Source organism: Hyperoodon ampullatus (genome assembly GCF_949752795.1).
Source record: "Hyperoodon ampullatus genome assembly, chromosome: 15".
NCBI classification, from domain to species: domain Eukaryota; kingdom Metazoa; phylum Chordata; class Mammalia; order Artiodactyla; family Ziphiidae; genus Hyperoodon; species Hyperoodon ampullatus.
Window position 1 is genome coordinate 18,097,444 of NC_136928.1, and position 15,270 is coordinate 18,112,713.

A 15,270-nucleotide genomic window follows, 5' to 3' on the forward strand; every position below is an offset into this window, starting at 1 on the left:
TTATGGAAACCAATTCTTTTAGAGAGTGGACTTTTCGGAGATGTATAAGGGGCGGAGAACTTTAGCGGCACATCAAATTGTATTAACAAAATCGGAGTCCACTGAATGTGATTTTAAATTTGAAAAAATTAAATGCAGGATGCTAGCAGCTTTCCAAAGTATTTTGTATGCTCCTTTGCCTGTTTTTAAGATGATCTGTTAATGAGAATTTGAAAATTTGTTCTTTCTACAGTAATTAACACTTTTATAAAATTATTTATAAAAAATATAACTTACTCCCAAATAGTTGACATTCTAGTTGCATAAATTCTTATCTAGTCTCAAACACTGCTCAAAAGAACTACATATTTAAATGATTCTACCCTTTTCAGTTCTCTAGAATGCCTCCAGATGGCATTAAAACCCTTCTCCTACTATATTTTACAATCAAAAATTTAAAAATTAGTAATATTTTATCCATTTAAAACCAGTCACATTCATTATATCATTAGAAATCATGAAAATGGAACTACTTTGAACTTTTAGGGTAACATCTTAAGAAACATGTAATCATAACCTTTATGAAACAAATAGCCATCCTATGTAAGCCAAAGGCTCTTCCTAGACTGAGAAACAGATCCTGGACAAATACACTCAATAATGTTATATCATAAGCTGTCATTTCTAATGAATAGCACTTTAAATGCTTAGTAATAAGAGCACTGGTCCAAATATAGATATATGCACAAAACTGTCTTATAATAAGAAAACACATCTAACTCCTCAGAAATCATAAAAAATAATGATTTTTCAGGAGTAAACCTGTTACTAATTCCTATGGAGCTAAAATAATTTGTTAGCTTGTGAATTATGTAAGCTTTGGCATATAAATTTGGCATCGAATTAATCGTCAAAACGTTTTTTGGATTGCTTGAGTATTGAGAGGAAAAAGACAAAACGTAGAGTGAAGAACATGTTTTAAAAGAGCCTTTTCTTATCTTTTTAAAACTGCGTTTGTTAACTCAAAAATATGAACAAACCCTTGAGGGTCCAGAGATATCTATAACTGTATATTTCACATAATTCAGAGATGAGGTTGCAAAGGGCAGGCTTTAAAATGACACTGGTACTTCCCAGGTGTGCAGGACAGACTATCTCCTAGTATGTGTGAAAAGTCCTCTAATTATTTATGACAGTGATGGAAGTTGCCAAGCAAATTCCAAAAGCTTTCCTCCCCTCCCCCTGCCAAAATAATACCGTCAAATCTCGTTACATTTGTACTGTATGAAGAGGAGCCTTGTGTTTTCAAGATTACTCTTACTGGGTTAAAGCATAAGAAAGACCTCAAAATGCATATGCACCCAAAAGCATTAAAGACACATTATCATGAGAAAGAGAACCACAGGCTTCTTTCCATTATTATTGTTACTATAACAAGATATTTGCGCTCTTTCATATTATAAGCATATTAAAGAACAGTCATCTCGGGATAGAAACAGGAAACAGACTTACGATGTATTCGATGTGCCATTGTCTGGACTCCCTGGCTCAGCATCACCTTTCTCTTAAAAAGGAAGAAAATACCAACATGTGAGTGTTACAGCCTATAAGATTTAAGAGAGGTTCAATATATTTCCACACTCCTACTAACAACCATTCAAAATGTGCAGCAGGAGGCTTTTAAAACATCTTTTCTATTGTCCAAGAACCGGATTTGCAAAATAATTTCTTCTTTGTAATACAATGGCCCGGGCAAGGATCTGTGAATAGGTACTACGGAGCTGTTTGCAAACAAGCAGAGGTTCAGAGCGGAGACCCTGCCAAAAGACGAATACCTTACAGATGGGACCTGTTACTTTCTACTTCTTTTACAGAAAACTTAAGGAAATAAACCCCATTAGCATTCTAGATGCAAGGCGTTTTGAATTCTGATCCCTTCTGCTAACACAAGCTAAACCAGGTCAGGTGACATCAGAACTTGGAGGAGAGAATTTTACACAACACTGAGGTTGCACCCTAGCTTACAAGATTCCCAAGAATTACACCCCACAGAGAGCCCCAGCAGCAGGTTCTGGGGTCACCCTGTTAATGCAAAATAAGATATAAATCAGAAATCCTTCCTGGCCATCTGAGAGACTAGTTAAAGAAATGTTTCTGCTGTCTGTGGTCACCGAGGATTGGATGGGTTTTAATGAAGGGAGCCTGGAACCAGTTTGTTTTTTGTAGTTTTAAGGGGCAAATTCCTCTTGCAATTGACATAATGTAATTCTTAGATCCTCGACCACTGATGGCTTGACACCATACATCCTTGTATTGTAAGGCACTTCTTTTTATTTTCTTGAGGCTAGGGGATGGAAGAAGGTCATGACTGCCATTGTGAGTTAGCTGTGGTTAGTTAGGCTGGTTATGTAGTGCTAATAGTTTAACATACCCCAGAGAAGGTTATGAGTTGCAAGAGATGGGCCTGATGGTGGCAACTCGCTTTGCTTTGCTCTTTCAGGTCAGGCCTGGAGACCTCACAGAATCCCCCAGTCTGCTTTTTAGGGCTTCAGGCCTATGTCCTGTCCCAAGTCCCTTTTGTCAGCTGTAGCCATTAGCTTATTGTCACCGAGGCTTGGGAATGACCCCCTGAGTTACATGATGAGCACATTCTGAAGATATCATCCAAACTGAACTCAAAAGTAAACTTGATAATTTCTTTTCCTTTTTGTTCTTTCAAACAGAACGGTTGTGAGAGAGAGAAAGAAGACAGTGACGTATAGTGCACACATCTATCTCAGATGTAACTCTGTGCTAATGTGTGTCTACACACTGCCGGGACATATGTGAGGGACAGTCACCTTGTGAGAAAGTCACATCTATTTTAACTGCCTCAATAGCAAACACTGACGGAGTCCCAGTACGTGGGAAACCATGCTGAAGTAAAAATAGAGGCAGAGAATTAATAAACTTTCTCTAAAGCTTGTACGTTCATAATATATTTTGTCTTCCAGGCCAGGTTTGTTGTAAACTCACTTAGGATACATGCAAGACCTTGTCAACTGGCTTTTGCGCTAGAAAACAACCTTAGTACTTTCCAAAATCACTTTTCAAATGAGAAACCACAACTCCTGCCAGAATCCTAAAGTACAGAGTTGTAACACCTGCATTACCTAAGATAAAACAAAATGGAGGTTTAATTTTTCTCAAACATAGCGATCTTTTTTTTCCCCTTTAATATGGAGAAATTGGTTACTTTCCCTGGTCTGTAGCTGCCAGAAGTTACCCCACATCCATTCATCATCAGAAATATAGGCAGCAGGCTCAGAAGCCCAGGCAACAGTAAACATTTCTCAACAACTTATGTCATTAAAAAAAAGGAAATCAATATGATACATGAAGACATTGTTTGGATGTCTGAATAAATATGTTTTACCTTGACCAACAATGCTGCCAGATAACCCGCAGGCTGAGAGGACAGAGGCCTTATTGCACATGGGATCTGGGGGCTGCAGGAATCGGGAGGTGGATCGGCGCAGGGCCAAAGCTGCAGCTGATTATCTCTGCTCTTAGCAGCACTTATGTTGTGGCAACAGGGAAAACAGAATAGGTTCTGGCAAACAGGAAGGATGCAATGGGGCCAAACTGGGCATTTATGAACGAACAGTCGGGGAATGAGTGCTCTCAGCTGATCATGAATTAACCTTTTTGGGGAAAAGTAAACGCAAGACGGAGTCAGGAAGTAAAATTATGTTTGCTCTTCAAAAAGAATGAAACACAAAATCCTCCCCAATATCTGGAAATTTTAGGTGATGTAATTTCTGAAGTTAACTTGAAGTGTCTATGTGCACAAGCCATGGAGAATCATAGGCTCTTTTTCAGGACCCGAGGGAAAATGATGAATGTGGGCTGGAAAAAATTCCCAGTAAGGGATTTTTCAGTTGGGTGCTCAGGAGATGTTTCCTTTCCTCCGCCAGTGAGGACTGTTGGGGGTTCGGCCTGATTATTCCAGCTGTTGTCACGATAGATGCAACACTGCTCTCCTAGGGAAGGAACCTGCATTGATCTTTAAGACACTGGGCATAAGAGATAGGCTCAGGTGCAGTGTGGTCATTTTGCAGGCGGAAATATAATTAAAGAGAGAAAGAGAAAAAATGAGCCATAGAAAGAAAAGGTATATATTCATACTCACATATAAATACACATGTATGTGTATATGTATATTACATGTATACTTTCAACTTGACACTCCATATTTGTCTACCTGAGTCTTCCACAGTACCAAACATATATTACATGTTCAGTATATGTCTTCTGTCTGATGACCTATCATTAATGCAGTGTCCCACGCTACAGTGGGAAAAGAGGAGAAAGGTACACATACCACTGAGATGGTATACAAGTTAAGGTATGAAACAGCTTGATGCCTCCAACAGGTCACTTAAAAAATTACAGTAGCTACATGTTTAATCCAGTAAATCTATCAAGGACTTTTATGTCGACTAGTCTCTCTGGAAACATAGATAATATCTAATTCATGCCCCTTCTGCACTGCTGGAGTACCATAAGTAGCGCTATGAAAAGGAAATCAAAATAGACCTAGGCTGCATTCTGCTTTGAAGGCAAGTTTTGCTGTGCTACCACTTTATAATAAAAGTAATCTGTGCTCAGGGTAAAGAAAAAAAAACTGAACAGTAGAGAACAGGTAACGACTCTGCTTGCTTTTGTCATTAGTCCTGTTAGTCCTGTAACTATAACGCTAAGTAATATGCTTATTTCTAGATGAATCAACTTCAGACAGTACGTAATAATTTCTGATATGAAAAATGAGAGATAAGATATTTAATATACTTAGACTACCACCTCCCTTCCGCTTAAAATTTTTGTTAGTTCTATTATACTTTAGTGTCTAGTGGGTATTTTAACTTTGAATAAATTTAACCTATTTTTTGATTAAACAACTTCTGACAGTACCTTTTCTTTTATACTATGCAAAGTGAGGCAACTCACATCCCACTATGCACAGCTATACCTTTCCTCCTGCATAGCCAAGATTTAAAATATTTATATTCTGTTCAGTAACTATTAATGAGTCATCTTCATTAATATTAATTTAATCAATCATTTAATTTTGGGAATTGCCCATAGGCCATGAGAAAAATTATACATGAATAACAGAATTTATAATATTATAACAACTAAATATTAGTCTCTAAGGAACAGTAGAGGGACTGGACCTGTGCAGAGGGACTGCCACTACACTTGAATGAAGGCAAGGGTTCCCAGTATTTATGTCAAATGGATTCTCTTTCTTATATATCATCATGGCACAGGTTCATTTGTCTCAAGTAAAGGCTATGCTTTTCCTAAAGAGAAATTCAATAGAGTGTGCATGTAATGTGTACAAAAATGTTTATATACAGTTGTTGTTGTTGTTGTTCTTGTTGTTGTTTTTGCGGTAGACGGGCCTCTCACTGTTGTGGCCTCTCCCATTGCGGAGCACAGGCTCCGGACGCGCAGGCTCAGAGGCCATGGCTCACGGGCCCAGCCACTCCGTGGCATGTGGGATCTTCCCGGACCGGGGCACGAACCCGTGTCTCCTGCGTCGGCAGGCGGACTCTCAACCACTGCGCCACCAGGGAAGCCCCTATATACAGTTTTTAAAAAGTAAAATGAGTTAACTGTAAAAACACCTTCCAGGCCCAGAAATGGGACATTGACAAGAAATAACCCAGAAGCCTCCCGAGCTTGTGTCCTATTCAAGCCCAGCTAGCTAGCAATGGATTTTTGTGTTAATCATTCTCCCTTTCTTGACAGTTTCTGCCACCATGAATTAATTTGTAAATAAAACAGCCTTTAGTTTTTCCTGATTTTAAATTTCCTATGAATGCAATCATAGGGCAGGCATTCTTCTGGGATTACTTCTGTCATTCAATGATATGACTTTTAGATTCAGCCAATGTGATGTGCATAGCTTTGGTTCATTCACCCTCACTGCTGCGCAGCATCTCCTTATAAAAATCTGCCATTTTCCTTTATTTGGCACTTTTTCGGTGTTCTACTTAAGAAATACATCAGAAAGATGTTCTCTAGTACCTTTTGAAAGTGTATAATTTTACTGTTCACATTTAGGTCTTCTACAAATACCTGGAATAGTTTCTGTATATAATGTCAGGTAGGAGATAGTTTCCTTTTTTTCCCTATAGATAACCAATTATTCTGGTACTATCTATTAAGAAGCCCATTCTTTCCCCATTGATCTACATTGTTAGCTCTGACACGAATCTAGTTTTCATAAATCTGTGGTCTGTTTCTGGGTCCTTTATATCTGTTTCATTGCTCAATTTATTATTATCTTCATTACTTAGCTAAAACATTTATTCATTCATTCACTCATTCATTCATTCATATAATAATATTAGTAAGGCAAGGCTCCAATCTGGTTCTTCTTAAGGAGTGCCTGAGTTATTTTTGGTCCCTTGTTCTATCAAATAAATTTGAGAATCACCTTGTCAATTTCCAGATACACGGCTGCTGTTGAGAGGTCAACTGGAAGTTTAATTGTTACTTCTTTGAAGTTATTAAGGGCATTTTAAGAATTTATTCTTTACCTGTGTGGCTTGCAGTTTAACTATAATATGTCTAGGGTGGACTTCTTTTTATTTATCCTGCTTAAGATTCATTGGGAAGATTCATTGGGTTTCTTGAGTCTATGGGTTAGTGTCTTTCAATTCTGGAATATTTTCAGCCATCATCTCCTTTAATATTCCCTCTGTTCCCTTATTTTTTTCTGGAATTCTAGTTAAATATATTTAGGCCTTCTCACTTTATACTCCAGCTTTGTTAACTTCCTTTTCATATTTTCCATTTCTGTCTCTCTAGGCTGCATTCTAGATAATTTCTTAAGTTCAGTTTCCTGATTCATTACTTTTTCTTCACCTATGTGTAGTCTGCTGTTAAACCTGACCAAAGAAATTTTAATTTCTGTTATTATTTTCTAACTTCTAGGGGTTCTGATTAATACATTTTCAAATGTTTTTGTTCTTTATCATATTTTCAATTCTCTCATTTGTGTAAATTAAAGTAAGCACTCTTACGTTATATTCTGGGCTTGGTAATTCCAATATCTGAAGTCCTTGGAGGTCTCTCTAATGCTCTGCTGTCTGTTCTTTTTCCTTGTTCTTGTTTCATTGTACATAAGTGTTTTTGACAATGAGTGCTCATTTCCTTAGGAATTCTATTTCTATTATTATTTATTCTTATCTATTTTCTTTTTCTGGTATTCCTACTAGCTGGATTGGACCTTTCCACCCTGACTAATCTTCCATGTAACTTAACTTCCTTTCATATTTTCCATCAGACTTTTGCTTTATATTCAGAAAAAAAACATGTTTTCAACCTTATATTCCAGACTTCAGACTTTAGCTATTATCTATTAAATTTTAAAATCTTGCCAACCCTATTTTTAATTCCGGAGTGCTCATTTGTTCTGTAACTTCTTTTTCATACCAATCTGGTCTTTTTATTTGATGCAAATAATTTCAAATCCTTCTGAAGACTGTAATTACATTTGAAATTTTTTTCTTCTGTTCCTTGAATTAAGTAGATTTCCTCTGGGTCATTCCTTCTCTTTGGTGCTCCTGGGTTATGTATTCACATCTTTGAATGATAACAGGCTGGTTAACAAAGGTATTGGCTTGGATTTCCCATATTAGTATATTGATCCATTTTGCTAACATATGTCTCCCTTGTAGGGAAGGGCTGATTTAGGGCTCTTTCTAAGTGGACAGGGTATGTTTAACTGGAAGTCTTCACTTAGGGTTCAGGAGAAAAGAGCCCTCAAGACAAGCTGGGAGCCCTGACTGCTCTCTCACTCCCCCCAAAAAATAGGAAGTACTTTATTCTGGGTATAGAGCATTTCGGTTTATTTCCTTCTTGAGAAAAGTTGGCTCTTCCTCCGCCCATCAGAGATATCTATGTTTAAGGTCTGGTATTATCTCAGAATCTATTCTGCTTCTCTCTTAGGTACTAGCTCCCAACTAGAAGTTCTAGTTAGCTGTTCATTTTCTTAGCAAATATTACTATGGGTTTTTTTTGTATTTTTTTTTTTTTTTTTGAGGGAGGAAAGCCAGACTGAAAGCTCTGTATGAAAGCCACTAGGATAGTGGTAGAGGAGTAATGGGTGGAAGAATGGCCATGTTCCTATCACTATGCACAGTCCACGCCGCTTCTCTGTTGGGGTTGAGAGGAAATCAAGTCTCTCCTGGAGCTCCCAAGGACATTGCCTCTACCACCACAGCTTGCTCCTGTATGGTTCATTATTTTCCTTTTTTCTTTTTCTGGGTCATGACCTTCCCTGCCCAGGATTATCTATCTAACAGAAGGGTCTTATCCAGTCTCCATTTTCCAGACACTCAGCTGAATTTCTGGTTCTCAGTGCCGTTACGGATTTATTTGCATCACTATTGCTTTATGGTTAGTTCAATGGAGACCCTGAAGGGAGGGAAAGAAGTGCTTATGCTCAGGCTGCCATCTGAACAGGACAGTCTCACACTTTCAAAAAACTGTAGACATACATCACCTGTTTTAATATTCAAGTTTCTCAATACTTAGTTAGCTTCTATTTTATATTAAATTAATCGGTAATCAGCAAACTGGCTAAAGTAGCTCTCTTTAAAAAGATTTGGATTAAAAAATAATCTTCTGTTTAATTTATATACTCTTTTCTCTTAGTACCTACACAATTTAGTTTTTCTAATTTCAAAAAGATAAAAATGACTGACCTAAAGTGGGGAAAGTCAGTCCATCAATACACATTTTGTCTCTCTGAAGTATAGTTTTTTGCTATTTTCTACATATTTACTGGAGTCATGACTCCCAAAGCTGTAATGATTCCAAAGCAAATACAAGAAACAGCACAGGAAATGCTGGTGGCACCAGCTCTCCTAAAATTTCCAATGTGCTATAATCTACAGAGGATACTCCAATTTTTATCTTTATTTTTTTATTTTCCATTATGGTTTATTACAAGATATTGAATATAGTTCCCTGTGCAATACAGTAGGACCTAGTTGTTTAACTATTTTATATATAGTAGTTTGTATGTGCTAATCCCAAACTCTTAATTTATCCCCCTTCCCCCTTTGGTAGCCATAAGTTTGTTTTCTATGTCTGTGAGTCTGTTTCTGTTTTGTAAGTAAGTTCATTTTTGTCATATTTTAGATTCCACACGTAAGTGATATCATATGATATTTGTCTGACTTATTTCACTTTGTATGATAATCTCTAGGTCCATCCATGCTGCTGCAAATGGCATTATTTCATTCTTTTTTATGGCTGAGTAGTATTCCATTGTATATATATACCACATCACTACGATTTTTAAATAGTGATATTACCTTTTTATAGATGTGCTTGGTTTTGAGGGGGGGGATTTATTTGAAAAAAGAATCCCCTTACCCCTAGAAAAGAGAAAACCAGTTACAAATGTCCTCAGATGATGAAATGCCAGCGGGATTTATACCACACCATGCAAGTGCCGCTCACAATTCCACAGAAGATAGGTCTGCTTTTACATAATCTCAATTGTAGTATCAGCAAGGGAAAGTTACGGCATGCTGTAAAAATATGCCAGATGCAAAAAGAAATCTTGGACAAGAATTCAATCTCACACTGAAAGGTCAGAAGCAACATTTGGGGGGTCAAGGTAATGGGTTAGTTATTAGCTGCAGAATCTCATTTTCATCATGTGCAGAATGGAGATGTAATGCCTACTTCACACGGCTATGGTTAGGATTAAATAAAATAGCACACATAAAGAAGAGTCTGCACACAGACGGGACTGAACAGCTGTTTCCTTTGTTCTTCTTTATGTTAAAGGCTCCAAGCTGAGAGAAGGTACATTTATTCTATTATATCTATTTTCTCCTCCCTTTACCCTGAACTGTTTAAATTCAAATGGAAAGAAATGGTGAGGAAAGCAATTGGCAATTCTTCCGTACGCTCTAGCCTTTGGCATTTGATGCTGATGCCTACACACCTCATGGACCTAACCGTGCATCTCCTGATTCCTTTCCTTACTATTACATTTATGAATTTCTATAGATTTCAAAGTCCCTTGGCATTTCACCTCTTCCCTGGTGCTAGTGCTCACAGCAAATTCCAACAGAGGGTGGGATAACTAAGGGATATTGCCTATGGATCATTATGCCATCCTCCCCCTATCCTGACCTTTCTCTAGCTGTACATTAAAAGTCTGGGGCTTCCCAATGTATCTGTCTGGATGTCTTTTCTCCATAATCCTCCGGCCCTCACAGATGCTCAGTAGGTGAGCCTCAGTTCCTACGACACATCTACTGACTCAGAGTGATTTTCATGTTCAAACATAGCTTTGAAATTTGCAAGAGATGCTCTCAGCCGACTGGCTGATCAGGAGACTAACAAAGCCTAGTCTTTGTGGGTGTGCTTTCACGACATGAATGGGGTAGCTTATGCATATTTAATGCTCAAGAAAACATTAATACCAATTAACAGTGCCAAAGAAGAGAATTAAAACAATACTTCATGGAAGGATATTCTCTCTTTGATGATGAAGCCCACATGTTTTATTAGACACTGGGTTCAGTAATGAAATTCCTTCCTGGACCCTTTAGTCTGTTTCTCCCTGGAAGAGGGCATGGTTTCTTCATGGATTCTAAGGACATTTATCATGAGGTCTTCTGATCTCTTGACCCACCTATTTTCTTTCAATGTAGGTAACTCATTAGCTGCCTTTAAAAAATCTTCCCCTCACACATACCAGGGGCCAACTATAAGAAAGGATGGTGTTCCTTCCTCCTAGGGTTGGTTTGAAATTCACTCTTTTATGCTTTGGCCCTCCCTCCCTTGAATAAAAAGAGAGACGAGCATTCAAGGTCACCATGCATCTTATCCATTTTTGGGGAACACTTGAACAAATGGCCCTCCTTTCCCCACTTGATTTTGACTTTTAGTGAAATTCTTTTAAACCTACTCTCTATTGCATGCATCTCCCCTCCTCACATGCTCCACCCCCTCCAACGCCCACATAAGAAGCTATAGAGAGAAACTTTTCTTACTTGGATTACTGTGTCCCGAGGAAGTGAGCTGAGAGTCCTAAAAAAAAAAAAAAAAAAGAAAGAAAAAAGAAAAACAAGAATTATCAATTAATTTTCTTATTTTGACTTTCAAAATGTAAGTTGAATATGAGATATATTACTGGTCATTCAGAACCTAATCACGGATCGTAATCTCTACCAGCTACCGTAATGAGAAACATTTACATATTTGTTAAGCAGTTCTGGTAATAGAGCTCACAATCACTTCTGTGTTGTATTACAGACTTTTTGTTTTGTTTATTGAGGTGAAATTCACATAACATAAAGTTAACCACTTTGAATTGAACAATTCAGTGGCATTTCATACAGTCACAATGTACTAAACCACCACCTCTATCTAGTTGCAAAATATTTCTATCATTCCAAAGTACAATTCCTTACCCTTTCGGCAGTGTTCCCCCATTTCCCCCTCTCCTCAGTACCTGGTAAGCACACACACATGTACTTGTTTGAGTCCTTCTTTTCAATCTTTTTAAAAAAAATTAATTAATCTATTTTTGGTGGCATTGGGCCTTGGTTGCTGCACACAGGCTTTCTCTAGTTGAGGTGAACAGGGGCTACTCTTTGTTGCGTTGTGTGGGTTTCTCATTGCAGTGGCTTCTCTTGCTGCGGAGCACGGGCTCTAGGCATGTGGGCTTCAGTAGTTGTGGCACATGGGCTTCAGTAGTTGTGGCACATGGGCTCAGGAGTTGTGGCACGTGGGCTTCAGTAGTTGTGGCTCGCGGGCTGTAGAGCGCAGGCTCAGTAGTTGTGGCGCACGGGCTTAGTTGCTCCGCGGCATGTGGGGTCTTCCTGGACCAGGGATTGAACCCGTGTCCCCTGCACTGGCAGGCGGATTCTTAACCTCTGCACCACCAGCGAAGTGTCCTATATTATTGACTTTTAATCTAACCCACTTCCCTTTGAATGTACCTTCACTCTCACCACCTTTCTGCAAACGAGGCTGGCAACCACCCCATCAGGGACACTCCACTGAACAACTGCTGTCAATCTCACATCGGTGGATAGAAAGATTATTACAGATTTCCACTTACCTGAAATGGCAGAAAGCCAGTACTATGTGGTATTTGAGTTCAGTTATTGATCAGGTAAACAGTGATTGAACCTGATTTTATTTCCATTAAAGTGAAATGCTATACTTTGTCTTGGGAATTCACATCCTCTTTTCTTGCAAAAGTCCTATTTAATATGAAATACACAGGAGAGTTATAAAAGAATGAATGAATTGAGACAGGGTCCACGAAGGACTACTGCCCTGCCCAGCTGGCTGCAAAACCCTGGGGGCCCCACAGAGTGTGCAGATCCTTCATCCTTCACCGAGCCAGAGCCAGGCTGGGTTCAGAGCAGAGGGCAACAAGCCCCAGGCACTGAAGCCCTTTCTGCTTCTGTGTCTCCTGACGCCCCATCCAGACAGACACCCTTACACCTATAGCTTCTGTCTCAAAGGCCTTCTCTCCCTTTGTGAACATCGTCCCAGAGTAGATTCCTGGGGCGTGGCTCAACACATCTGTGCACCGTCATTTCAGCCTCCTCTGGGAGCATTCAAGGAGGCCTGCTAGGTTCTCTGTTGGGTCCTCAAGGATTACAGAAGTGAGTGTACAAAGCCCTTGCCTTCCGGGCCTGGGAGCCCAGTGAGTCAGCGGAGGAGGTGATGTGTATGCAAATTATGAGAACCCAGGGCTGAAAGGCATTTCACCACTGCTGTGTGGGAGTGCTTCAAGCCTCCATAGCCTGTCCTCATCCTTGGGATGCGTGTCCTGCCATTTTCTGTTTTCTGCCTGGCCAACTTCATTCTTCCTTCCAGGCTCAGAACAAAAAAGCTCAAGGGTTACCTGTTCTTTGAAATATTCCTGAATCTCAGAAGGACTTATTTGCTTTCTTTATGTTTACACTACACTGTGTCAAATTTCCATTACAGGAATTGTCTTTTCAACTACGACTCCTTAAAAAAAAAAAGCTTTATCAAGGTATACATGATATAACATAAACTGTACATATTAAAGTATACAACTAGATAATAAATATAATAAAAAGAATGCTACTATTATTAATTGTCTTCACCCAAGGATGGCTCCATCCTATTAAGTAGCATTTGATATTTAAACAACAAAAAGTAACATTTATTTAATAAAAAATAATTCAGAAAAATAGGAAAGTATAAGGAAAAAGTTGCCTGTAATTCCTAACAGGTCATTTCTGAGATGATTCTACTGCTTTTTTTTTTTTTTTTAATATTATCTTTTTCTTTAATCTTTTTAAATTTCAGTTGTTACCAAGAACTTGAATTATAATTGTACTTTAAAAAAGTAACAATGTAATTGTAAACAATGTAATTAAATGTAAATTTAAAAGAAAAAATATACATTGTGTGTTTAATTACATTTCATAGAATTATTATCCCTGAATCATAACTCTGTTAGTACACAAGTTTAGAGATTATTTCTTAATATTTAGGTGAGAACCATTTCCTCCTGTTTTTGAGAATAACTGTGTAAACTCATTTTCAGTAATGGCACTCTTCCTCAAATCAAAGGTTAACAAGGGAGATGCAAGCAGAATAATCAAGAAAACACGGGCTAGGGTATTTATTAAAGCTCTCCAACTCTCCAGATATCACTTAGCACATAAAGGAATATTACTTGGGGTCCAGCCATGGAGAAGACTTCAGATACTCTACTGCTTTTAATTTCCCCACATTCCCACTCAGCAAGTGTGTGTCATTCTGACGGTCACATGCACAGAGAGGAGAACCACTTCTTAGTTACTTAGAAGAATATCTGCAGTTGGAAACTTGTTCTTCTCCTTTTTAAAATCCTGCATTCTCAATACCTCAACTATTGTTGGGTACACAGGAATCCCAAAACTTCTTCAAAGGTGGTATTTAGCTGGGAAGTAAAGTTTTACAAATCACTGTACTGAAGGCAGAAATAACCAAGTGCACTGGTAGCCGAGAAAGCCATTCAAGGAAGCACTATAATAAATACCATATTTCATCAAACGTAACAAAACTGTATAAGGCTGCATTACTTCATGTATTACTATGGAAGAAAATGGCTGCCAATTAATTGTAAAATGCCATCAGCTGTAAAACAAATCCTGATTTTGGGGGATCTTAAAATGTGAAAAAAATATGCACCTTAAACCAATAAAATATAGTTGTTCTTAAGCCACGTTGCTGATGGAGGGCAGTCTTTATCCTGTGAGAACACTCCTTAAAAATGGCTTTTTGGAACCATCTGAGGACTGCTGTACTCTTATCTCCTCTTGCTTGTCTGTCAGTACATCATTAGAATTACAAAAGGCAAGAAATGGAAATATATCTTCTTTGATTTTCAGACCTCCACATAAAGCTAATTACTCTAGGAAAAAGCACCACTTGATGTGGTTTGGTCTTCCTTCTTCCCACCAATCACTTTCTTTTCTCTAAAGCTCAAAACAATTGAAATAATATAAATGACAGTAAATTTAAATGTTTACTTTGAGGTAATGAAGTAAACATAAAGTTTTAGTCCAAGCATTTTGTGGTCATTTCTGAAGCATGCTAGGAACCCAAAGAGGGAGACATATCATAAACTTCCCGACTTCGAAGCACTTTCCTTCACACTTGCTGGCTTTCATTCTCCTTGTACTGTATAAAGAGGAAGGCAATAGGATTCTCATTTCTGTAATCATGCTAGAACTCTTCTGCCTAATGCTTTAGAAACTGATCAGCAAGAATAGTTTCAAACCAGGTCTGATCCCATCAGATCTGGCATTCATTGCCACATGAAATGCTTGTGAAATGCCATTAGATCCGCACAGATGCCTTCTGAGTATGGAAAAAGTTCTACAATTTTAGCTCTCTATTTGCATTTCAGAACTTATGAGACTGCTACAGAAATCGAGGGAAAAGGACAAAGCAAATTCATTTCTTTTTCTTGGTTGAAATACCTCATAATGGCATGCATTCTTTTCTTTACCAAATTCAATAACTTTTGAGATTTGAAGAATACGGCAGGCACGTCTGATAGTGTTTGTCTAGGGAATTGTGACTCCAAATTAAGCCTTCAGAGAATAGAAAAAAACATCCAAGTTCAGTATCAATTGACTTTATTATATATTATGTCCTTCAATACCCGGACAAATTGGGGAAATTCTTGGAAGTATGTAGCTAATTAATTTAGTGGTACTGGTAACT

At 38.1% G+C, this 15,270-nt stretch overlaps 1 protein-coding gene across 2 annotated transcripts in view; it reads right to left on the bottom strand.

Annotated features, from left to right (window-relative positions):
- AFF3 (ALF transcription elongation factor 3) overlaps window positions 1–15,270 on the bottom strand; it is a gene marked incomplete at its 5' end in the record, with an annotated part of 565,770 nt that overhangs the window by 167,951 nt on the left and 382,549 nt on the right. For both annotated transcript variants that reach the window (XM_079720377.1, XM_079720376.1), the window contains 2 exons: window positions 1,492–1,543; window positions 11,055–11,091. In XM_079720377.1, the coding sequence (XP_079576503.1) occupies window positions 1,492–1,543; window positions 11,055–11,091 (89 nt within the window). The remainder of the gene's footprint in view (window positions 1–1,491; window positions 1,544–11,054; window positions 11,092–15,270) is intronic.